At 44.3% G+C, this 26,522-nt stretch overlaps 1 protein-coding gene across 1 annotated transcript; it reads left to right on the top strand.

The window, feature by feature from the left end:
• The first annotated feature begins 6,574 nt into the window (after window positions 1–6,574).
• LAP3 (leucine aminopeptidase 3) lies at window positions 6,575–24,860 on the top strand. Its single transcript, XM_080921054.1, has 13 exons — window positions 6,575–6,704; window positions 8,270–8,385; window positions 9,967–10,021; window positions 10,496–10,601; window positions 11,564–11,723; window positions 13,525–13,689; window positions 16,675–16,833; window positions 18,156–18,280; window positions 19,345–19,433; window positions 20,163–20,265; window positions 22,242–22,321; window positions 23,821–23,930; window positions 24,583–24,860. Exons 1-13 carry the CDS (start codon window positions 6,603–6,605, stop codon window positions 24,770–24,772), a joined length of 1,560 nt encoding a protein of 519 aa, XP_080777180.1. The 5' UTR covers window positions 6,575–6,602; the 3' UTR covers window positions 24,773–24,860.
• The last annotated feature ends 1,662 nt before the right edge of the window (window positions 24,861–26,522 follow it).

The following is a 26,522-nucleotide window of genomic DNA, read 5'->3' as shown; positions in this document are numbered from 1 at the left end:
CATGGTTGAGCAAACGCCCTTGCAATAGGATGGAGCATTCTTTGGGCACATGCCCAACAGTGATATAGCTGAATCTTGATACAGGTTGATTTTCAACTTTCTGTTAAACCACCATATTGGATTTCATAGTGGCTGCCAAAGTTTGCACTCCCACCAGCAATGGAAGAGCATTCGTTTCTCTTGCTCTACATCCTCTCTGTCTCAAGCTGTTACTTGTGTTTTTAATCATAGCCATTCTGACAGATGTGAAATGGGATCTAGAAGTCACTTTAATTTGCATTTCTCTGATGGCTAGGGATGTCTTAGAGTTTTATTGCTGTGATGAAACAACAAGGCCAAGCCAACCTTTATAAAGGGTTGGGCCAGGCTTACAGTTCAGACGTTCGGTTCATTATCTTCATGGCAGGAAGCAAGCAGGCAGAATTGGTGCTGGAGGAGCTGAAAGTTCTTCACTTTGATACCAAAGCAGCAGAAAGGGACTGCCTTCCACGGGCAGCTCGAAGGAGGCTCTGATTCCACAGTAGATGAAGCTTGAACATAGGAGATCTCAAAGCCTACCTACACAGCAACACATTTCCTCCAAACAAGGCCACACCTACTCAAATAAGGCCACACCTAATAGTGCCACTCCTTATGGCCAAGCATCAAAACACTTGGCTCTGTGGAGGCCAAACCTATTCAAACCACCCAGATGCTAAACATTTCTTCAAGTGTTCCTCGGCCATTTGAGATTTTCCTCTACTGAGAATTCTCTGTTTAGATTTTGTAACCCATTTTAAAATTAGATTATTTGTTTTTTTTATATTTAATTTCTTGTGGTCTTTATATATTTTGGACATTAGTCCTCTATTAGATGTGGAGATGGTAAAAATATTTTCCCATTCTGCAGGCTGCTACTTTGTCCAATTGACAGTATCCTTTGTGTCACTGAAGCTTCCTGTTTCATGAGGTACCATTTATAAATCATTGATCTTAACACCCATGCTATCGGTGTTCTGTTCAGAAAGTCATTTCCTATGCCAATGTATTCACATCTATTCCCCCATTTTCTCTTTTATCAGGTTCAGTGTATCTGTCTTACACTGAGAGCTTTGATCCGCTGGGATTTGAGTTGTACAGGGCAGAGAGTATGGATCTATTTGATTATTCTATATGAAGACACCTAGTTTGACCAGAGGTAATTGTTGAAGATGCTTTCTTTTTTTCCCCAGTATTACTGACTCCTTTGTTAAAAATCAAGTGCTTGCATGTGTATGGATTTATGTCAGGGTCTTCATTTGATTCCATTGATCAACGTGACTGTTGTTTTCTGCCAATAACATGTGGGTTTTATTGCTATAACTGTAGTTCAACTTGAAATCAGAAATTGTGAGGCCTCTAGCAGCTCTTTTGTTATTCAGGATTGCTTTAGCTATCCTGGTTCTTTTCTTTTTCCGTGTGAAGCTGAAGATTGTCCTTTCTGGGTCTGTGAAGAACTGTGTTGGAATATTTATGGTAATTGCATTGGATCTGTAGATTGCTTTTGAAATAATGGCCATTTTTACTCCTCTAATCCTGTCAGTCCCTGAGCATGGGAGATACTTTCATCTGATATTTTTTTCTACAAAGAAGTTTTAGGAATACAAGTTCTTCCCTTGCTTGGTTAAGGTTACCCCAGAATATTTTTCTATTATTAGAAGCTACTGTGAAAAGCGTTGTCTTCCTGATTTCTTTCTCGGCTCATTTGTTATTTGTATATAGGAGGGCTACTGATTCTTTTTCTAGTTGATCTTGTATCCAGCCACTTTGGTGAAGATGTATTGATCAGCTGTAGAAGTTCCCTGGTAGAATTTTGGGGAGTGGCTTATGCATACTATCACATTATCTACAAATAACAATACTTTGCCTTCCTCCTTTGCAATTTGTATCCCCCTGATCTCCTTCAGTTTTGTTATTGATCTAGTTAAAGCTTCAAGTGTTATATTGAATAGATGTGGATAGAGTGAACCACCCTGTCTTGTTCCTGAGTTTAGTGGAATTGCTTTGAGTTTCTCTCCATTTAGGTTTATGTTAGCTATGTGTTCATTGTAAACTGACTTTATTAGATTGAGGTATGTCCCTTCTATCCCTATTCTCTTGTAGACATTTACCATGAAGGGGGCCTTTGAGCTGGGATTTTTCTCCTTCTTCTGGGCTTGTTATTCTTAGGTTTAGTCTTTTCATAGTGTCCCAGATTTCCTAGATAATTTGTGTCAGAAATATTTTAGATTTAGCATTTTCTTTGACTGATGCACCCATTTCTTCTATCCTATCTCCAACACTTGAGCTTCTCACTCTTATTCTGTTGGAGACGCGTGCCTTGGTAGTTCCTGTTTGAATTTCTAAATTCTTCACTCCTAGAATTCCCTCAGTTTGTGTTGTTCTTATTGATTTTATTTCCATTTTCATGTCTTGAACAATTTGACCAAGCCAGCTCAGACAGTCAACAGGTTCTCCAGTATAGGGTTGAGGATTAAAAAAAAAAAAGACAATTAGACAACATTGTAGCATGACCCCAGCCAGTTCTGAGGCTGAGGCAGGTTTATTTTTTCCCAATCTGCTTTTATACCATTTTAATTACATGCAAGTAATAAAGTCAGTTCTAGGTTAAGGAACAAACAAGCAATAAACTAAGTCCTACCACCACTGTTTCTAAGGGCTTATCAGGACGACCAAGATATCTGAGTTTACTTCCCTGTCCTAGCCTAAAGTCATACTCTTGCCTGAAGCCTACTTCTTTGTTCTAGACTAAAATCAGACTCCTGCCTGAGCTTTCTTCCCTGTCCTGACCCAGTGTCAAATTACTGCCAAGTGGCCCCAAAAGCTCTCCATAACAATTCTATTAATTTTTTCCCAATTTTTTTGTTGTGTTTTCTGGAATTTCTTTAAGGGATTCAGTCCTTTCCTCTTTAAAGATGACCTTAAGAACTCTACCATCTTTATATTGTTAGTTTTAAGGTCATTTATTTGTGCTTCAGATATGCTGTAATATTTTGAGCTTGCTGTGGTAGAATGGCTAGGCTGTAGGGAAGATATATTGCCCAGAACATTTTTATTGTGTTTTTATGCTGGCATCTAGGCATCTGCATTTAGGAGGATGACAGATCTAGGTGCTGACTTCTGTTTTTGTCGGGTGGGTGTTTTGTGTCTTGGTGTCTGTTTCCTATCTCTATTTTTAGAGAGTGTGATATCTGTGCATTGTCAGATTTCCTGGCCTGCTCAGCTGGTGTGTTCCCAGAAAATACCTTTTGGTGCTAGTGGTAAAGATCCTGAGATGGTTTGGTGAAGGAAAGTTAAGGAAGAAGGTCTTTGTGATCTGTTGGGGATGGGGTCACAGAGGGAATGGGGATCAGTACTGTGGGGCACTGGATCTCAGGAATATGAGGGCAGATGTGGGTCTACCTTCAGCCTACTTGCTGCCCTGTAAAAAGCGGCTCATGGGATAGCAGGAGGAGGTGCCTACTGGGTTTGGGGTCTGCGGCAAATCAAGAAGTGTATGTAGTAGGTTGAGAAAGAGAACATCTGTGGGATCCACAGGAGATGGGAGGCAGGAGGCCAGGGAAGGCTGCCACTGGGGTTCTGCTTCGGAGCTGGAATGAGACTTCTGGCTTCTGTTTTTTAATGCCGAGGATTAAAACAAGAGCCTTGTGGATGCCGGCCAACTGCTCTATCACTAAGTTTTATCTCCATCTCTCTCATCCCCACTTGGATGTCTAATGGAGATTGATATTCCTAATCTGTCCAACTATATCTCTAGATAAATATATTTAAATGACTGGATGAGAGGAAAGGTGCGGTGGGAATACACCATGGAGGTGGCAAAAGGTTTGCATTTCTTCTTTTGACCTAGATCCATAGAACCACCCTTATTGCATGAATCCAAAAAGTATAGTCTTATTGGATAAGATTGTTTAAGGCTTCTATTACTAGAAGGTAATAAGAAGGATCAATATTAGGGTTTCAATTACAGGCTCACCACAGAGTATATGAGTGACAATACCTGTCCACTTATGATCTCCCCATTATTGATTGGTCTTTCTTTATCCTGGACACCAATACACATTGTCTCTCTGTGGTGATAAATTACTATGAGAAGCTTTCTCACATTCTGAGACTGAAACTTTTGCTGGACCTCACAACCAAGTCAGTATACCTTGGAAGTATTTAAGACTTCAGACTTATGTCCTATTGTATAACCAGCCTCTTTGTTTAGCCTGCCTTTCAGAGAACAATGAAAGAATTAACCTTACTTGTGTTGGATTTGTCATATGACCACCTGTACAAGGTGAGCTAATGCATACCTTTAATGTAAGTTATGTAATCTCCCACGTTCCTGACCCAGATAGCAATGTACACTGTGTGCTCTGATAATCATTTGCTGAAAACATTAAAGAGGTCAAAACTGATCTTATAAGAAAAATAAATATCGAAGGCAACATGGGTGTAGGTTGAAAGAGTTTGTTTTATTATCCTAACTTTTTTGAAGACTTCTGGGTCAGGTGGAATCAGCAACGTTCAGTTCCTTGTAAAACTGTTAAAGATTTCTGTGAAGTATCCCCAGCCCTTCCCCAATGTGATGATTTCTGTGCTGATCATTAAAAGAGAGAGCAAAGAGCTGTGTTAGGGGCAAGTTTACAAGACAGAGCTAAGGGGTCAGGGGACACAGATTCAGACTCCTAATAACAGTCAGTAAACATACGCTATAGATAGAAGATGCAGGGAGAGAAGCCAGAAGTACAAACCTGGACTCACTCGTGGTCAAATGACTCCAAGGGGAAGTGCTTTGATTTTTCCTTAAACTGACCCTGACATATTTTGGTGCCTCTGCTTTACTGTGTTTAACTGATGCATCTCTTAAAACACAGCTTTCCCTGCAGCTTCTGTGGAGATCCTCCCTGACTCTCTGCTGGCTCCCTCTTCCACAATAAACTTTGCTTCTCACCTTTTAAGATTCTCTTTAAACCAGGGGCTTTCTCTTTGTGACTTCTTTTTTATTAGGAGCAGGCTGATCTCCCCACCCTATGCCAAGCACACACTCTTCCTGATCCATATACCCCCTTTAATTATCTATCTCCTTCTCATGCAATTTATTATCAGGAAATCACCAGGGCAGCTATCCTGGTCTTTAATTAAATGCTGCTACCTCAGCTGGACTTTGATCATACATCCATTCAAATATTTATGAGCACCTTGTTTGCATAGGCCCTAGATATGGACTAGATTCCAGATCTTGGCATGGATACACAGAGGTGAAAGCCATGCCTACACACATACACACACACACACACACACACACACACACACACACACACAAAGAGCAGGATACAGGTGATTAGCAACTTGAGACAGGTTGCTTTGGGAGTAGAAGGAGACATATAACCTACTGTGGGAGGATCTAGAGACATTTCTTATGGAAGAAATGGCATTGAAAAAATGAAGAAGGCATATTATGTTAGTAACCTTTTGATCACCATGACAAACATTTCTGAAGCTGTCAAGTTAAAAAGTGGAAAGATTAAGTTTAGTTCAAAGCTCCAGAGGTTCCCATGGTCATTCAGCCCATGAGTTTAGGGCCAGCATAGCAATTATGCTGAACGCACATGATGGGATGCCTCTTCATTTGTGACGAATCAGAGACAGGCATCAGAGCATTTTCCTCAAGAGCACACTTCTTTCTACTAGGTGCTCCACCTCCTCCCAGTAGCACCACGAACTGCTAACCAAATCTTTAAAATATAAACCTTGGCAGTGGTGGGGGTGGGGTAGGGAATGGAGACAGTCATGGACCATATCCGTAAATGTCTACATAAAACACTCTTCAAAACAGTTTTTGTAACCACTGTATTTTTCTTGCCCTTACTAGATAACTTAGATGGCAGAACACTACACTAAAGTAGGCCACTTGAGCATCAACGTCTTGTGCCTAAAGCCACTTGAATAGGAACAAATACGAGAAGAGCCATCTTTGGGTCTCCCAAACTCCAAAGCAGGACATCAAAGCACCATGTAAACTACCGCTATCCCCAAATACTATTACTCGAGATGAGAAGTTAAGGAAGCTAGAAATTTGCACCAATGAATCTTATTTAACTAATCCTTACATTTTTGTTTGTTTGCTTTCCTCTATGCTTCCTTTTTCATAACTATTACACTTTGTTCAATATAAGCACTTAGACCTGATCACTTTCAGGATCCTCATTTTTCTGTTAAGGGCTCCCATGTTCACACAAACTTGTTAAATAAAAGGTACTACTTCTCTTAATAGACCAACTTCTCAAGCTTCCAGGAAGAGCAAGCCCACAGGCCCCAGAGCCCGCAGAGGCCACGCCCCCACGACGCCGGCCCTGTCCCTCAAAGAACAGAAGCCCCGCCCCAGGGGCCCGCCGCCCTCCCCTAAGGTGCACTTGCGCGTCTCCGCCCAGTTGGCGAAAGCCCCGCCCCCAGGACCCGCCCCCTAGGCCCCGCACTGGTCGGGCTCTCCAGGCGCGCGTCCGGCGACCCCGGAGGTCCCGCCTCCAGGCGCGCCCCCTCCCACGCGCCACGTGCTCTCTCTGGAGGGCGGCGCCGTGGGCCGAGCCGAGAAGATGTACTTGCTGCCTCTTCCGGCTGCCGCGCGAGTCGCGCTCCGCCGCCTGGGAGTGAGAGGTCTCTGGCATCGGGGTCTGTCCACCGCAGACATGACGAAGGTGAGTGGCGGAGGCTAGCTCTCGGGCGGCCGCGCGAGCCCTGGCCACGGGCAGCAGGCTGACCGGGCACGTCCAGGCCGCGCTGTGTCGGACGTACGCATCAAGTTGCAAAACTGAGCTGAACAGAGAAAGTTCCCTGGGTTTGCAGGACACCAGCCTGTGCCAGGCCTGCGACGAGGATGGCCGGCGCTGCTGTTCGTTGAGGGCGCCTCCTTTCTTCCTAACTGAGCAGTGCTGAATTCTGAAGGCTGAGCAGAGCCGCTCAACTTCACTTAGGCAGTCTTTACCAACTCCTATCTAACTGAGCTCCGGAAACTTACACACGCCTATTCGTCAAGTCTTTTTTAGTCCTCGCAGAAACCCTAGAAAGGACGGCGGCAGGATTGTCCCAAAGCCTGCTAAGATTCCAGAGCAGTCAGTCACAGACCTGGACCTTTCCCCTGCTGAAGTGAAAGGCCCTGGGGGAGTAAACTGCTGGATTGGGTTTCTGGGCATCAGCAGGGTCTTTCTAGGGAAAAGGGTTTTATTGGGAGAGGTCATCTTGAAATTGGAAGAGCGCCTTCTCCACGGTCTGAGAAATTGTGAAGGATACTCAGGTTTAAGGAAGGGTCTGGAAGGGTGTTGGCTCATAGGGAGTACGTCGTGCTTCCGGGACCTGGTGAGGGAGGAATGTCCCAGATGGGGCTTGAACTTAGGTCCCCTGCAGAGATAGCAGGGAAGTTAGGCAGACACCTTTCCAGCCCAGCCCAGTAACAATGGACAGTCTGTGCTTAATCTCATGGTACCCCAAAACGAACAATTTTAGAAAAGTTAGAACCTAGCTGTTACCATGCCAAGGAAGCCTGTTTTCTTCAGGAAACAGGAAAGATGGACCACTGAGTATCCGGGGTGTGTTTGAAAAGGACCAAGGCCAGAAAGAAGGCATGTGTCAAAGTTTAACTATGCAGGAGCTCATGTGTCTAGATTTCCTTATCTGGCAGATGAGACAAGTGCTCCATGAAGTGACCGAAAGGGAAGCAGTATTTTAAAAGTCATGAGTTGCCTTGTGAAGTCAAATGATGAACATGGTTTTACATCCTTATTTCAAGTGTAGGAGGCCTGGAGCTTGTGACAGAGATGTAGGGCCACACCGTTAAGTGCTTGGCAGAAGGCTCTGCTTCTGCCCTCCCTTCGAAATCACACACTTACCCCAGTAGACTTACTGTATACGATATAGACATCCCTAACCTGAAATTTGAAGTACTCCAAAATCTTAGCTTTTCTGAGCATTCACCGGACACTTCTGAATGTCTGTAGAAAGTCTTGCAGCCAACCCAGTGAGTGGACAGAGTCAGAACATTTTAAAGGACCAAACCCTGAGGCAGTGTATCAAAAGCAAGTGATTTTCAGGTTGGCCCAAGATGTCTCACATAACCGAGCTACATTGGTGGGGGCTGCTGCTCTGCTCTTGGCCCCTCAGAGAAGACAGTTTTAATGGGATTGTTTGTTCCTTCTTTATCTGGGCAGTCAATGCTCTTGAAGAGATGTACTCTGGTTGCATTTTTTCTTGATTTTTTTTTTTCCAGGGCCTTGTTTTAGGAATTTATTCCAAAGAAAAAGATGATGACATGCCACAGTTTACAAGTGCAGGAGAGAATTTTAATAAGTTGGTGTCTGGAAAGCTGAGGGAAATGTTGAACATGTAAGTGTTACTATATTTGGGGCTCCTTTTTGTGGGTTTGTTGTGCATTGTGAGACTGGGTCTCACTGTATAGTTCTGGCTGTCCTGGAACTGTGTAGATCAGGCTTGCTGTCATCAAAGTCATAGAGATCCACCTGCCTCATTCCCTGGAGTGTTGGGATTAAATGCATTTGCCATGAAATGGGGTGGGGTTGTGGTTCTTACATGCCCCAAGACTTAAAGAGATTTTTCTTGTGTCAGATAAACTTAGTGGAGCCCTGACCATCAGGTTCTTTGGAAATGAAAGTAGACTCTGGAAGAAGCCGGCCCTTGTTTTCAGTGTGGGTGGGTCTGCAGTTCTGGGAAGTCATATGGTTTCTAGCCAGATCACAAACCTATTGTGAAGGATTGACAGGGATCCAGAGAGGAATAGATTTCCTCAGCCCACTCCCTAGGCTCAAGTTCACAATTCCTACTTTCCCGTCTGGCACCAGCCTCTAATTGTGCTTGAACTGAACAATTTGAAAACAACCTAAGGTCCTGCCCTGTTATTGGCTAGACTTAGAAGGCCTTTTAAAGGATGTTAAAGTAGGAGTGGATTGTCTGATTAGCAAGAATGCATCCTGAAAGTCAGTCAGTCTGTCTGGAGAGGGCTTGAGGTCTGACCTCACTCTCCTAGATTGGCAAGGTCCTAGAGGAAGTAGGAAGACTTTAGGTCTGCTAGCCACATTTGACAGAAATAGAGAGAGCAGCATTAAGCCCCTTTAACTTTCCTCAGGTAACAGGGTGTGTGGTAGAAGGGACCAGGTGTCACCTGATAGCTACATAAAATCTGATAAATGCATTATAGGACTTGTACCTCCTCTTGGTTGCTAGTTTTTTACTAGTACATAGTGGTCACAAGGACCTAAGTCATTAACCTAGAAGCGGACCTGTTAAGAGTCCAAATGCAGGGTCACTGTGGGCTATAGCCTCAGCCTCTGTGCTTCCGGTCTCTGGCTACTGTAGAACACCTCTTTTTGGAGATTGCCATCTGTTATCTCAGTAAACAGTCTGGGAAACATCTGTGCTGGAGACAGCGCTGTCAGGTCAATGGCTTTGGTCACCACTCTGGTTTTTTGGGTTTGGGTTTGGTTTGGTTTGGGATGGTGTTTCTTTTAGTAGAAAGGTTTCCACCGTTTAGTACTTCACCATCCAGTGCTCAGAGGGGCACTTTACCTATACATGGCATTGCCTTCTTTTTTGAAAAAAAAAAAGAAGAAGAAGAAGAAAGACATGGCCACATTGGGTAGTCTAGGCTGAGCCAAAACTCACTCTTTTGTCCAGGTTGGCCTCAAACTCACGACAGGCCTCACAGCTTGCCAAGTTCTGGTGTTACAGGCGTGAGCCACCACACCGGGCTCTCCTGTTCCGCCTAACTTGGATGTTGGCTTGGTACTTTTGAGGTGAACGTGCTGCATCTGAGAAGTCTAGCCTGTGTACAGTCAGTGAAGCATAGACTAGAAGCAGTTAGTTACTAAGAGTGTCTGCTGAAGCTTAGGCCATTTGCCAAGAGAACAGCACAAAACTAGTGTTTGAAACAACCGTTTCCTCTTCCTTTAGATCTGGACCACCTCTCAAGGCAGGCAAAACTCGAACCTTCTATGGTCTGCATCAGGTATGAAGTGAAGGTGAATGCATGAGACCTCCCATGTGCTCGTTCCTGTGGGTGCCAGGGTGATAGCACTTTTGTGCCTCCACTGAGCAAAGCATTCGTTATGATCATAAAAGTGAATGCTGTCTCTCTCTCTCTCTCTCTCTCTCTCTCTCTCTCTCTCTCTCTCTCTCTCTCTCTCTCTTTCTCTCTCTCTCTCTCTCATTCTCTCTCGCTCTCTCTCTCTCTCTCTCTCTCTCTCTCTCTCTCTCTCTCTCTCGCTTGTGTTCCTCAGTGTGGAGGGGGAGCACCATCTCATGCAGAGTTATTGGAGGATTACCCTCACTGTGCCTCACTGCTGTTGTACTTAACACGGGGCTCCTCGTTGCTAAACCTAGACTGGCTCTCTGCCAGCTCTGTCTCCCTCGCCATTCCTTTCTGGAGGAGCTGTTTTAAAAAAAAAATCACGGTGGTTGACTTGGTGTGTTTGTGAACCAGGACTTCCCCAGCGTGGTGGTGGTCGGCCTCGGCAAGAGATCAGCTGGGGTGGATGACCAGGAAAACTGGAATGAAGGCAAGGAAAACATCCGAGCTGCTGTTGCAGGTTTGCTTGCTCATTATGTTTTATAGCTGAAGCTTCTCCAGGGTTCTTTTCCTTTTCTCCACTGCCGCCAGCCTTACCCTGCTCACATGCAAAAGCTCAGCCTGTTCAGTCTGTATAGATATGTTTGACCTTACCTAGCTAGACACAGAGGCTAGCTTGCGACATTTTTATTTTTAGTATTTTCTGGTTTCTGTTGGGAGGTTTGCCTCCATTTCTTCTTAGAAATATCTTCTATCGGAAATTGTAAGGTGTAGGTGGTTTTCCATTTTGTGATGCAGTCATGGTGTTGCCTGATTTTTAGATAACACAGAATCATTATATTTACAAACTAGAGAAAACAGGAACAGAGTGTGGGATCCTTATTCATTGCTAGCAGAATACAAGGGCCTGTCCCAATTGGTTTGCTAGGTGGGTTGGGGAATTGAGGTCGATGTCATGGAGCCAATTTGTTCCTTAGCAGCAGGGAGAGCCTTTCCCATAGGGCATCTGCCACAAAGGCACTTGGAGAAACTCTGAGGCAGCAGTAATTTGCTTGACTAATCCTTGGCCTGGGTATATCATAAATGCTTATTAAGTGTACTTCCAGAGTTAAGTAGCTATGCCTAACTTTTATTTGAGAGTTTTTGCTGATACAATTTTAATAAATGCAGTTAATGATGGTTTTGCTCAGTTGCTTGGATGTAACCTCAACGTCATCATTTCTTGGTCCCTTTAATCTGGCAGCTCCTGATTAGGAAGCTTTGTCAGGAAATGCTACCACTTCTGAAACACTCCTAATGGTAGCTGCCTCTCTGATGGTCTCTCTCCTTGTGAGGATCTGTACGCAGCTCGGCTTGTGAGGCACGTACCATCCACGCTTTATAGAAGGGAAATGAAAGTTTAGAAGCAGACCACAGTTGCCGGTTTCCTTCCCACTTCCTCTGCTTTGTGCTGACTCAGCTTTCTGCTTCTGCTGCCTGAAGCGGGATGCAGGCAGGTTCAGGACCTGGAGCTGCCCTCGGTGGAGGTGGATCCCTGTGGAGACGCTCAAGCTGCCGCAGAGGGAGCTGTGCTCGGTCTCTATGAGTATGACGACCTAAAGCAGAAGAAGAAGGTGGCCGTGTCGGCGAAGCTCCATGGGAGGTGATGGAGGGGGGCCAGGGTGTGGGTGGCACGTGCGGGCAGGCAGGGTCCTGGAAATGAGCTACCTGCTTTTCAGTGTCCAGCAGTACCGTGTGTCTCCTATGTATCCCACTTGCTGTCCCAGCCCTCTTTACAGTATAATTGTCCACAACCTCTGTTCCTGGCTTGTGTGCGATTCCTCTGTGGCTCCTGGGAATCTTCTGTACTTGTTACTAAGAAGCATTCACAACGTTGGCTTTTCCCAGAAGGAGGGATGACTTGACAGAATATCCTAATGAGCTTTAATCCAAATACTTCCCGTTGAACTCATACCTGCTGACATGCTAGACGTTAGATCTGTGTGGATGAGAGCATCCCATCTTTGCCTTGGTGGTCCATGGCGGGAGATGCTTTCAGAAGATAACTGACCACCTATTACCTCAGTTCCAGTCTTGCAGGACTGGTCTGGGCTGTCAGGGACAGACAATAAGAGACCTCCAGTTCCAGGAGCTGTGATGGCAGCCATTGCTCTTGGCGTAGAATAGTCGTTAGTATCTGTTAGAGTGGTTGGGAATGAAGTTTCTGTAGAAACCACATTTGAATCCTGTCCCCATCACTTACTCGGGGAAACCTCAGTTAAGTGACACAAATCTGTATTTCTTTTTTATTTATTTTCTTTTTAATTTATTTTATTTATTATTATTCTTCATTTGTTTTATTTTCATGAGTATACTGTAGCTATCTTCAAACAGAACAGGACATGGGATTACAGATGATTGTGAGCCACCATGTGGTTGCTGGGATTTGAACTCAGGACCTCTGGAAAAGCAGTCAGTGCTCTAACCACTGAACCGTCTCTCCAGCCTTCCTTCTTTTTTTTCTATAGGAGAGATAATCCTGGTGCATAGTTTTGAGTTTTAAGAAAGAGTCTCATGATAGAGCCTTACAGTAGTCTGTAACTCACGATCTTGCTGCCTTGGCCTCTGCGGTACAGCAAGTACAGGCATTCCTGGTTGATATCATAGTTGGCATAATAATCCAGAGACAAAGTGTGTCAAGTTGGTGGCACATGGTGAATGCTCGGAGATGCCAGCTACTACTTTGTCTCCCGGTTGCCTATATTATCTGCTGTTAGGGAGCTGGGATCATGTAACATGCACCTTCGTGTGTTTTCTTCTAAAGCTAATCTTGCTGTCCAGTGGGTTGGGATTTAGAGCCTTGATCAGGCACAGTAAGGTGGTAGAACCTACAACGCCCCATCTGAGTATTTGCTGCTTGCTGGCTTAGTACTTGGGGTGGACATCTCTGTAGTGAACTGGACTGTGGGTAGGAATCCCTACATAACCTTTGCAGGTAAATTTACAGCTTCAAATACCTATAGAACACATACACACACTCTCTCTCTCTCTTACTCTCTCTCCCTCTCTCCCTCTCCCCCCCACCCCTTGGGGAGAATCTCTCCTGTTGTTTTTTTCAAGACAAGGTTTCTCTGTGTAGCCCTGGCTATCCTGTAACTTGCTCTGTAAACCAGACTGGTCTCAAGCTTAGAGATCTGCCTGCCTCTCCCTCCCAAGTGCTGGAATCAAAGACGTGTGCCACCACAGCCTGGCAAAATGAGATTCTGAAAGTGACTGCTTAGCCAGATTTATCTTTTTTCTTTGGTTGGGCGGGCAGGCCTGTTTTCTTACAGGATGGATCTAGGTCTTTGGCAATCAGTTTTTGCTTGTGGTCTTGATTTTTTTTTTTAAGATGAGTGACTCACTCAGCAGCAGAAAGGTCGATGTTCTTGAGGTTGTTTGAGAGTAACTCTTTTCTTTCACAGTGGTGATCTCGAGGCCTGGGAGAAAGGGGTCCTCTTTGCTTCTGGGCAGAACCTGGCCCGCCAGCTGATGGAGTCTCCAGCCAATGAGATGACACCAACCAGATTTGCTGAAATTATTGAAAAAAATCTCAAAAGTGCCAGTAGTAAAACACAGGTCCACATCAGGTAATTTATGATTGTGTCATGGACTCATGGGATGATGTACAGTCAAAAGAACTGTGTGTGCCCTTTGGCTTTGTATCAATTTGACACAACTAAGGTCACATTGGAAGAAGGAATGTCGGTTGAGAAAGCTCCCCCCACCAGATTAGCCTGTGGGCAAGCATGGGGTATATTTCCTTGATTGACAACTGACGTGGGAGGTCGCTCTCACTGTGGGCAGTGACACCTCTAACTGGTGGTCCTGGATGCTATAGGAAAGCAGGCTGAGCAAGCCATAGGGATTAAGCAGTAAGCAGCCCTCTTCCATGACCTCTGTGCCTACCTCCAGGTTCCTGTTTGAGTTCCTGACCCGACTTTCCTTAGTAATGACTGCTTCCTAAAAGTGTAAGCTGAAATAAACTTCCCTCCCCAAGTTGTTTTATGGCTGTGGTGTTTTATCTCATCAATAGAAGCCCTGACCAACACAAGTCAAGATCCTAAAATTGCACTGTGTTCAGAGGAGTAAATTGCCCATTAGCAGCTGTATACAAAGTCAGGTAGAGTTACAGAGGCATTTGAGGTTTGTTTTCCTCTCCTTCAAGAGAGTTTCATGACTTTGTACTGTTTTGTGTGATTTTTTTAAATTCATTTTGTGGATTAAAATAGAGACATAACTTTCATGTTCATTTCTTTTGAGTAAAGATTTGGGAGTTGAATTCCTAGGTGAAAGGATAACTGGTTAACTTATTTTTAAAAATTGTTTTTGTTTTAAATGTGTGGGTCTATGTGGTGTGTGAGTGCTTTGAACCCAAGAAGACCAGAAGATGGTGTTGGATCCCAAGAAACTGGAGTTAAAACAGTTATGGGATCTAGGAATTAACTTAAATCCTTTGGAAGAGCAGCCAGTACTCTTTTGAATGCATATACTTTATTCGGGGTGAACCAAGGCCTGTGTAGTTTTTGGGAGGTAAGAGTATGAGGCTATCCAGAGAGGGAAGGTCATTGGCTGAAGGCTAAGGCTGCTGAGATGCCTCATTACCATGGAGAGGCATTCCAGGTGCTGGGTAGAAGATTGACTGCTCATTATCTAGTTGAGGTCATGGTTTCCTGCCTCAGAGCAGGCACGGGAACAGGGAAGGAGTTAGCTATTCTCTTGCAGTCTTAAATACTGATATTTCCACGGTTTGAACATGCTTCATTTCATGAGTCTGATGCCTGTTCCTCTGGTGGCATGGTTCCCCACCTCTTGTCTGTTTCTCTTCAAAAAAGGAGAGGCCTCCCATGGGTACCAATCAAGTATGATATAACAAGTTTCAGTAAGTCTAGGTACCTCCTCATATTAAGGCAGCCAGTACTCTTAAGCTGAGTCATCTCTCCAGCCCCTGGTTAACAGCTTACGTGTTTTTATGTGTTGTCCCTCATACGTTTCTGCTTATGCAGTGAAGAGTACGGCATACTGAGTGGGCACAGGGTGAGAACCCACTTGCCTCATGACCTTGGCTACCCTGCATGGTTGCCTTGCCAGGCCTCCCCAGTGCTTGTCAATGGTACTTACAGCCAGTTCCTCCAGTTTCCATTTCCCTTTCAAAACTGTCTTCAACCCATTACGCACCCAAGTTTGAGCTTGGGGGTTCTGATTAAAATAAATGAATAAACACTTTCAAAGTTGTTGGCGGCACTTAACAGACTTCATGGTTTGTGTTTGTTCTGTAGGAAACACATGACTGAGCTTGCCCAGACAGCCTGAGTAGTTTCTATGAGGCTGTCGGTGCATAGGCTCTATGGATGTGTCAGAAGAGATGCCAGTGCTCTGCCTATGTCCACCTGTAGTGTCGTGGAAAGCAGGAGGTCTGCAGGCACAGGGATGGGTCTGGGAGGCTGCTGCAGAAGCAGGGGAGGGCGATGAGTGAAAATGGATACTAGCAGAGTCCTAAATGTCACTCTAAATGTTAACAGACCAGGGGGCTTTTGGTAAGGTGTGCAAGTAGAGTCTTGGGAAACCACAAGGCTATGGGCGAGCAAAGAGAAGAGTTCAGAGACCAGCATGATGCCCACGCAGCCTGTGACTCATGCTCTGGCATAGGTGACCACACCCCATTCTGCTTCAAAGAAATACAGCTCTTCCAAAAGGACAAGTCAGCAGTAAAATACCAAGTACTAAGCTTGGATTTAGAAATGTATACACGTTACAAGCTTGTCTTTTTTTTAATGTGATTTATGTGTCTGGTTTCCCTTTGATATAAGGGGATGATTTTAGTGTAATAGTCTGACTAATGGGCAGGCAAGCACAGCAGTAGTCCGTGGATCTGGTTAGTGCTGGTCTTCTCTGGCTTTGTTATTGTGCCTAGAAATCAGTACAGAATGTGGTGTGTGTCTTCACTTGCATAAGGTGGGGGTTCATGTTACCTCCACTGAGTCTGTGTTTATAATGAGAACTAAATAGTTTTCCCATTCAGAGACATCTCAAATTGCACTTGGAACTGTGGGAAATGGTGCACTGATGTTGAAAAGACAAGCAGAGAAACAGGCTGTTTTATCCCTGTTGTTTTCGTTAATTTTGTGTGTGTGCCCTTATTTGTAATAGAGAAATGAAGCTGAACACCTTGACTTTAAATTCCCCATTGTGGACTAAGAGCTTTGCTAATTTCGTCTTCAAACTGAAACCAGAAACACCTGAGTATTGAACACTATGTATTACTCGGGCTCTGTTAGCTCCCAGTTTACGTTCTCTGAGTAGTTGTCTAATCCTTGGTAGAGGAGTGGCTGATGGCAGTCTTCCACCTGCGAGTAGACAGAAGCAAATCATAGGCTGTAATCACTGGTGCCTTCAGCCCGTGTTTGTAGCCTGATGCTGGGGATAGAGCTCATGCCTTCTGCATACTAAGGACATGCCCTACCTATTTGAATAACCTGTATGTTGTGCAGTTTTTAGCATACTGTTGACTTTTTTTTAAGTTGTTTGGAAGAAAGGTAACAGTTCTCTCCTTTTTTCCTCTTTCTGCCCTGTAGACCCAAGTCTTGGATAGAGGAACAAGAAATGGGTTCATTCCTAAGTGTAGCCAAGGGGTCTGAAGAACCACCGGTCTTCTTGGAAATCCACTACACAGGCAGCCCTAATGCAACGGAAGCACCCCTGGTGTTTGTGGGAAAAGGCATTACCTTTGACAGGTACTTCTTGTGGGGGTTGTGCTTTCTATTTTAGTATGTGTGTGTGTGTGTGTGTGTAGTATACATATTCGTGTGTGTGTGTGTGTGTGTGTGTGTGTGTGTGTGTAGTATACATATTCATGTGTGTGTGTGTGTGTCGTGTGTGTGTGTGTGTGTGTGTGTGTGTAGTATACATATTCGTGTGTGTGTGTGTGTGTGTGTGTGTGTGTGTGTGTAGTGTGTATAGTGTGATTCATAAGCATGGGGCTTGATCGGGTCTTATACGTTATAGTAAATGTATTGTGCCGTCAGTGTTGAAATGCAGTGCTTGTATATGCCTGAAACAATTAGGAACTTTACACACTGTGCTCCTGGTCTTAGCCCTGTGACAAGTTCTTTGTTCAACGTCATGGTACCAAGTGGAGTAAGTGGGTTAGGAGATAGCTCAGCCTGTAAAGTGCTTGTCACCCCCACACGCGTGCAGGAGTTCATTACACAAACATACATGCACTTCTCTCAGATGTGCCCTCCGTGTGCCTGTTCTCACTCAGTAGCCATCTGCCACCAGCAGGTGTCAGAAGGACTAGTACCTTTTCTGTCTTGTGTGCCTGAGAGGAAAGCACCAGAGTTCCGTGAGCTTGTCGGATTTCATGACCTTCAAGTTTCATGGGTTAGTTCATTCAAAGATTTATTTATTTATTGATCCATTGCTGATGAGATAGTCTGTGGGTGTTGGGGTTAATGATAGAAAGCAGAGATGGTGGCTTGTTAGTATATGGTGATGTTTTTTATGGCACCTGGTCAAGTTTCATTCACTTATCCATATTCCTGGAATTATTTTCTGTATGTATAAAGTCTATAGAACTGAAGGAATTCTAATTGCAAGTTTAGAAACCTGGCTTTCTTTGGCAGGTATGTGGTGCTTTTGTGCGGTAGTGAACTCCGAGTTTGTATGGGATTTGGGTTTGTTTTGTTTTGAGACAGTCTTGCTGTTACCCGATCTGGCCTCCAAGTTGAAATCCTGCCTCAGCCTCCAGAATTCTGGGATTACAGGCGTACACCACCACACGGATAATGTTGTGTTTTACGTTTTCATGTACTTATTATGTGTGGTGTTTATGCATGTGGAGAACCAAGAGCCACAGCAGCCACATGGAAGTCAGCAGTCAGTGTTCTCTTCCCACCATGTGGGTTGGGAGACTCAAACACAGGTCATCAGGCTTGACAGCGGGCACCTTTGTCCTTCCCTGTCTCACTGGACATGTCTCTGTCGTTAAGAGAGTGATTTGGGCTCTCCACATTGCTATTATTAATGTTGCACGTGGTCTTCCTTTTTTATACAGTGGAGGCATCTCCATCAAGGCTTCTGCAAATATGGACCTCATGAGGGCCGATATGGGAGGAGCAGCAACAGTATGCTCGGCCATTGTGTCTGCTGCAAAGCTCAATTTGCCCATTAATATCGTAGGTAAGGAGGGGGAGGGTTGTGTCTCGTAGTGCTTCCAGATCTAGCCGTATGGTAGAGCCAAAAACTCTTTTTGGTGCCTGCTCCAAATACGCAGTTAGTGCAAGGGTCTGCTGGTATCACAGATGCAAACTTCCAGAAGCAGTGCTGGAAGTTTATAGCATTGCTAATACTATATTCAAATCCTAATACTAAATTCAAGTAGGAGTTCAGAGGACGAGGGAGCTGGGTTTTATGCATTGTGTAGGAAAATGGATGGTACTTTAAACCTGTCTAGTTCGCCCTTACCAAGCCATTCCAGCTTCATAGTCTTTGTTCGGTGATCAATCCTTCAAAAAACCAATTTTTTTTTAAAAAAAATTGTGTTACTGGAAATCAATATGCTGACATTTCAACATGTGAGTACTTTTAACATATCTCCTAAGAAAATGATAGTCTATGTAACGATAATACAATTACATTTCAAAAGATTCAATATAACTTAGCAAAAATGTGCCGATTAAGAAAGCCCATTTTGTATATACTTGGTGTTTTTTAAGGCTGTTTTTTAAGTTATGTATGTCAGCGTGTGGTTTCATGTACATGTGAGTTCAGGTGCCCGTGGAGACCAGAGAAGGCATTGGAGCCACCAGAGCTGGAGTCACAGGCTGGTTGCTGGGAGCCAAATTCAGGTCCTCTAAAAGCAGTGTCACTCGTCACCCTGAGTTGTCTCTCTACCCCCATAATGAGTTTTAAAATCTCGATCTCCAGCAAAGATAGCACATTGCATTTGGCTGTTATATTCCCTTACTTTTCTTGCTGAGAGCCCCAGTCCTCCCTCTCTTCATGACACTGGCGGCTTGAAGGGTCTAGGCGTCGTGAGGTTCTCCATGGCTTGCACTTATTTCTTCTGGGTTAGAGTCAGAACATGCTGCATGTGCTCCGCCTGACGCAGTCTCAGCCTTGCCATTGGTGACACCAGGTTTTGTCACCTGTGAAAGTGAAGCCTGTGTCTTCATGCTTTCAGTGGCTCTCTGGCAGCCTCCGTCCCAGCATGTCTCACGTTCTGTACTACGCCTTTCCAACAGGTTTGGCCCCTCTCTGTGAAAATATGCCTAGCGGCAAAGCCAACAAGCCAGGGGATGTCGTCAGAGCCAGAAATGGGAAGACTATCCAGGTTTGTGTGGGGTACCAGAACAGACCCATGTGGCATTTCTCAGAACCCCATCTTGGCCATGGAGTATTTTTCTTCTCTATTGTATCTTATCTCCCACTAACTCTGCTACACATTCTACACACATCCCACAGAGCACGCCACACCAGGGAAGCATGGGTTCCTAGAGTGCCCGTGTCATGATGAACTTCTTTTTCTCCGTTAGATGCTCCATTAGAAAAGCTGCACTTGGGCTCTGTGCTCTGGCATCTGTGCAGCAGAAATGTACGTGTGCACACTGCTCAGGACCCTGTGTCTGTGCAGCAGAAATGTACGTGTGCACACTGCTCAGGACCCTGTCTCTTTTGCTAAAGGAAGGGAACAAGATTAGAAAGGGTTACCAAAAAGGGGTTCAGAGTGTCATTTAATTTTAAGTTCCTTAAGGTCTTGATTTGGTAAGAGAGGGAGTTGGGGACACAGGTATTCTGCCCCCTCAGCCCTGTTACTCTTCCACTGTCCCTTCCCCGCATTCATTCTTATTTGCCATTACGATGGCCCAGACATTTCCCTGCTGTGTTTCAGTGTGGGTGTCATCAGCCAGGGCAGGGACCTACAAAGTTACCCTCCAGGTCAGATACGTTCCTGCTAAAATGTGTGTCCTTTTAGTACCTCACAGCACACTGGCCCCTCCCACTTTGTGATCCGATGCTGTTGTGTCTGGCTGTCTGAGCCCTTGTGTGTTTGTCTCTGCAGGTTGACAACACGGATGCCGAGGGCAGGCTCATCCTGGCCGATGCTCTCTGCTACGCACACACCTTCAACCCCAAGGTCATCATCAATGCTGCCACCTTAACAGGTCAAACCACCATTTCCCTGTCTTGTCTGAAACCTTACTTGGGTGCAGTGCACACACTGTCCTCAAGATGTTATTTCGCTGAAATTTGATTTACTTTTCTCACATTCGAGGATCCTTCACTAAAGGAGCTGCCCCTGCAGCTATACAAATGTTCTCGATATCAGTTCTGTGGTTCTAAAGCATCCACAGTAACTTTATGTATACCACAGTGCATTGTGTGGAGGTCAGAGGATAACTTGTATGACTTCATTTCCCTCCACCATGTGGGTGTTTGGGGTCACAGCTAGGTTGTGAGACTTGGGTGTCAAGCACTGAGCCATCTTTCTGTTCTCCAAGGTAACTTTTAATAGTTGGGTCAAATCAACTTAATCCTGATTCAAATTCAAAAGAGAGACAGAAGGAGGGAGGGAGGGAGGAAGGAGAAGGCATTTTTTGTTATGACTGTCATCTATTACAAATCTGAAAAGATCAATACATTTCAAAATCAGTGGCCTTTTTAATATACTAATCATATCTGATATCCAGTCAAATTTTTAAACTTATAGTTCATACTGTAAAGAAATAAAGACATTCTGGGGGTAGCAAGATCTTTGTTTAATGGACGCATAGCCCTGTGATAGGCATGCGAGGAAAGCCCTTGCTTCGGGGCCAGCTTGGCCATCACCCTCTCACTCTCCCATGTCAGTACCCGAGGCCTGCTCTGCTTGTTTCACAGTTGTAAGGGTTGGATGAGCTTCGTGGAGCCTGTGTGGTGCCAGTGTTCCCTGAAGGCCTTGACCTGGCTCTGTAGAGCCTGCAGAGATTCCTGAGGGCTGAGATGGGTGGTCTCCAAACTCAGTCTTCCGTCCCGAGATCTCTCCCTAGGAATTCATCTGTTCTTTTAAGATAAAATGCAGATCATTTGTGTCTTTTGGTTTTGATCTTCCCCGAGTCAAGGAAGCCTTTACCGGAGCAGATGTCATTCGAGTTCCCTGTGCGTGTGATAACAGTGCGCAGTGGTTCACTAAGAATTCCTTTTTACTTATCTATTTTTAAATTTGCCTTTTTAACTAATTTTTAAAACTGGCATACAAAGGTGCAGTTCCGCTTTAGCAGCTTTATAAATGTGTTTAATTAGGCATTATATTATTTCTGTGGCTTTTGGTCTCTGTATTTACTTCCTAAAAACTTAAACCTTGGAGAGGCATCCGTGGCTAGGTTAGGGCAGTGATGGAGAGAAGGGTGACCCAGAGCCACTGAGATCACACTGGCCAGTTACTCTGACCCGTGACAATAAGCGTGCTTCTGTATTGATTCTGGAACTGTGAGAATAGTAATTTGAAATGTGTGCTACAAAATCCTCTTAAATCAAGGTATTCCATCTACGCCTATCATTTTCTGTTCTTTTAAGTGAAAATGTCAGTTATTGTTTATGGTTTTTATCCTTCTTATGAGAAATTTTAAAACTGATGAAAATATTTATAACCTTAGTAGAAAACCTTTGTGGAGAAATGAATATTATATCAAAACCTACCAACTTGGAAAATAAGGCATTAAGTTGATTGGATAAAATGTGACACACATGTCCCACATAGATGATGCACAGGCCTCCTGTGTTTACTATTGCTATAGTATCTGGTGTATAGTGAATGGCAAATGAATGGCAGTGAGCATGTATTTAACTCCTGCTGTGTACCAGGTCTGTGCCAGTAGCTTAAGACAGGACATATGGTAGGGCCAGATTCTTAACTGTTTAGAATGCTAGAAAGAACTATCAAAAAAGGAAGAAAAGAAATGGCAATTTCCTTGGAATGGGCTTGTTGATGATAATTTTCTTTCTCAAATTTAATTCTAGCTTGAGAGACATAACTAGCTATAGAAGTGACTTGATTAAACATACATTTTCTGGTGAAGGACCATTACTAGACTTTGGGGCCACAGCTGTGATCTGAGCAGCAGGAGATGCTGGCACTGACCTCAGGGACCGTGTCTTACAGGCGCCATGGACATAGCCCTGGGATCGGGTGCCACTGGGGTCTTTACCAATTCGTCCTGGCTGTGGAACAAACTGTTTGAGGTAGGCCTAAGACATAGACCCGTGAGTTATGGTGATGTTACAGTTGTGATAATTGTTGGGGCCCTTGAATAATACGCTCATTCAAGACCTGCGTTACAGTGCTTTCTACCTGTTGGGGTGCCTTGAAAGTAGGTCTGTATGTCTAAATTATGGGTGTGACACCATTTCCCTATCCTTCTAGCCACAGAATGATGCTAAAATAACTGACAAATGACATGGCCAAGATTGAGAGTCTCAGGTGCAAAGGGCAGAAGGCCAACGTTGTGAAAGAATGCCCCTCTTCCGAATGTGTGGGGCTTGAGCTGTGTAGACGAGCTCTTGGGTGGGTCAGCCAGGAGTCCCTTTTCTGCTCCGTCCTTGGCCCTGCCCCCGTTACACCGTACACTGCACTCATTGGCTTTGTCTGCCAATGCCACCGTTAGCCTAACCTAGCCTGTTTCTGGCCAGCAGGTGACAGTGATTTCTTGGTGACCCTAGTCCTTGCCCTTCTGCCATCCTCTCTCTTCTGCCTCACTTGTGTGGCGGCCCTGCTTCAGCTGCTTTGCTAGCTGTTTGCTTTGTTCTCCTCTTAGAGCGGTGGTTAGTCCTTGGCCTGATACATGTTCAGAGTCCTCATGCGTGATAAAGCTTGTGTGTCCTTTCACAAGCAGTTAAGGCAGCTTACCCTGGGAACAGGCACACGATCCACGAATACATTTATGAGGTTTATGTAATGTCCTAGACTTAGTTCTCACTGGACAGGGCTTCCCCCACGTCTCTTTCTCACGCTCAGCCTCTGTAATAGACCAGCTGTCTCCATGTTACCCAGCATCCCTCTATCATCATGGTACACACAATATTTGGGGTTTTTGAGTTATTTACTTTCCTAGCTAAAATGATGTGTTGATAGGCATAATTTAAGTCAACAAGCAGCAACCTCAGCCTGGTTTTTCCAGAAGTAGCTAATGCATTTGAAATACTTATTTCCTAAAAACAACAGGCTCTGCCTGTCACTGCTTTTTGGCCTTTTACTCTGAAGCTTTTTTTTTACTTCCTGTGAAATGTGTATACCAGCCTGCTTATCTGGTTTGAGCCTGTACCTTAGATGGCATAGTTATTCTCACTGAAGCTTGGCAGTGCTCTGTATCAGCAAACGGGGAGTTAAACAGTGCATGGATGATGTCATATTGTTTCAGGACTTGGTGTTCAGCAATGAAGGTCTAGCATTCACGTCTCATGCAGACCAGGGTGACTAGACCCTTCTGAGTCTCCCGCCCTAGTTACACTCTCAGAGACTAAAGGTTCCAACTGTGAATTGACTAAATGTCCTACAGATGTGTAGAATTACTTGGCAATATTCCTATTTCTTAGTTCTATAATAAATCTTTTGTGTCCTAAAGCAATCTTCGACACCTCTTTCACACCCTTGCTTTGTAGTAACAGGCTAGAATGGGTCTCTTCGTGCATCAGACTAAAAAGCTTCTCAGAAAGCAATCTCATGCTCTCACACTTTTCTTCAGGCCAGCGTAGAAACTGGGGACCGAGTCTGGAGGATGCCTCTCTTTGAGCATTATACAAGACAGGTCATAGATTGCCAGCTTGCTGATGTGAACAATCTTGGAAAATACAGGTAGGTGAAACCTAAGTTTCCCTTTCCAGTCATTCTTGGTTGCCAAACTCGCCTTCATACTTCTTACAGAAGGCTTAAAGCTGACCAACTTCCTGTCAGTGTAGTATGTCTAAGCTTACTGATGTTAAGTTTTTCTCTAGTAGGTTCTCTTAATGTTACAATTTTCAGAACTAAAGGTTATTTTAAGAAAACAAAACAAAAAAAAAATGATGGTAACTACAGGCGTCTATCACACAGAAAAAGTATCTAGAATTTGTCATTTGTCCCATAAAGCCATATCTAAAAATAAATATTCTAGAAGTGGTTTCTGGGTTAATTTCTTAATAGATTACATGAGGTTAACTTTTCCCTTTTTCAAAGTAGGTAGGATCTAGCTAGCACAAATGTAATACTATTTTAAAAGTAATTTATTATATGTGAAGCGATGGCTGTGCCATGGTCCTGTGGCATGTATAAAGAAGTTAGAGGACAACTTTGTGGGCTGTATGCTCTGCATATATGTGCACATGTGTGATCCAGAGACAGAGCTCAGGCTGTGAGGCTTGAGCAAGCATACAGTCCCTGCTGTCCCCCTGGCTGAGTGTAGCTTCTTAGTGGCTTGTTAGTGCACTCTGACATGAGGAAAGTGATCCTGTGTTGCCTTTCTCTTCAGATCTGCAGGTGCGTGTACAGCGGCGGCGTTCCTTCGAGAGTTTGTGACTCACACGAAGTGGGCACATTTAGACATAGCCGGCGTGATGACCAACAAAGACGAGATTCCCTACCTGCGGAAGGGAATGAGTGGGAGGCCCACAAGGACTCTGATTGAGTTCTTACTTCGCTTCAGTAAAGACAGTTCTTAGTTCCAACACTCAGAAATTCATCTGTTTGAATTGGATATTTGGCCTTCAAAGTATTTTTGAATGAATGAAAATCTTTTAAAGACAAAAATGAATGGTGTTCTTTTTTTAATCTTAATTTTTGGAATATTTTAGTATGCTTGAATCATGAAAATAGGTCCTTTAAACTACTAAAACATCTTGTAATAGTCCTTTCAAGCCATATTTACTGTTTTTACAAGACAGGGAAAGTCTGAGTCCATAGAAATGTACAAAGGGAGCCAGGTGTGGTGGTGCACAACTTTGACCCCAGCATTGGGAGGCAGAGGCAGCTGGACCTCTGAGCTTGAGATCAGATGGGCTACGGAGTGAGTTCCAGGACAGCCATGGCTACACAGAGGAACCCTGTCTTGGAAAAGCAAAAACAAAACAAAAGGAAACCTACCACCACCAACAAAATATACAAAGGAAAATATAATGACTTTGTTGCATTTTCCAATATTTGATTCTTAAGGTAGATTATTTAAGTGTTCATATAACTTTCAAAATCCAGATCCAATGCAGTAAATAAATTACAATGTTTCCTTCTGATAATTGTTCGCTGTGATTCAGTTCTGTGAAGGGTCATCATTTAAGAGACCCCCTGAGCTAGAATCAGCCATATCTGATTCTTGGCCACTGATAGAGGGACATACTCGGTCTTGGCACTGGAGTAGACGCAAGTGCTCTACAGGGGTGTTCCTAATGTACAAATGCTCCAAAAGGTGTCCTGTGCACAGCGATGTGTGCTCTTAACTGCTGAGCCGTCGCTCCAGCCCCAGAGTTCCTCTTGTGAGAAGAGACTGGCTGCAGAATGCCTGAAGAGGCCGACTCTTCCTGCTGGGAAGTGTTATCTTTTAAGTTACTAAGACAGGACTTCGTCCTCTCTCTGAGCTGGGAGGTTGGGATCTGTGTCCTGCGGTGCTGGCAGCAGGCGTTTCTTTGGGGTGGTTTTATCCCACGGCAGCACTGAGCTTTTGTTTGAGCACAGATGCTGATTTTCTCTTCAGGTTTGCACTTCACCTTGAATCATCTAGCTTAGCTCAGTCCCGGATTTTCACTTCGAAAGATGCAGATGTCTTTCATTTTCCGTTTCTGTTCAGTACAGAGTCTGCTGGTTCTCGGATGCACTCCCATCCTCTGTAGAGATGGTTTGCCTTTTGTGTTTTTGTTTTCTTCAACTTGTCAGGCTTTAGGTGAAATAAGCCCTGTTGAGTTTTCCAGATCTTCATGTTCTCCTACCCAGTTAACTGGTCTTGCCTGTAACCAGGAATGGACAACCATTTTCCTGAGTTTTATTTTTAATTACGTATCTATATGTGAAAGTGAGTGCAGATGTTTAGAGGCTGGGGAGGGTGGTAGATCCCCTGGTACTGTAGTTAACAGGTAATTGTGAGCCATCTAGTGTGGGTGCCGGAATGTGAGCTCAGGCCCTCTGGAAATTGAGGGTATGCTCTTAGTCAGTAAGCCATTTATTTCTCCAGAGAATGGCTAACTAGTTTTGAAAGTTACATTGTGTTACTCCTAAGTTAGTCTGTATCAGGCTATGGAGCTGACTGTGGTACAGTGTAAACCATTAGGGAGATGTTGTCTCCCTCAGTAGTCTTCCCAAGACTGCTCTCCTGTTTTATGAGTGAAGAAACAGAAAAACAGGTGAATGTTTTATGCTCTGGATGCATCCAGGAGAAATACATTGAATTGTTCTTTGCCAGCTTATATCATGGTTAGACTAACT

This window comes from Micromys minutus, assembly GCF_963924665.1.
Source record: "Micromys minutus genome assembly, chromosome: 1".
NCBI lineage: Eukaryota > Metazoa > Chordata > Mammalia > Rodentia > Muridae > Micromys > Micromys minutus.
The sequence above is the reverse complement of the archived record's forward strand: the minus strand, read 5'-3'. Positions and strand labels throughout refer to the sequence as shown.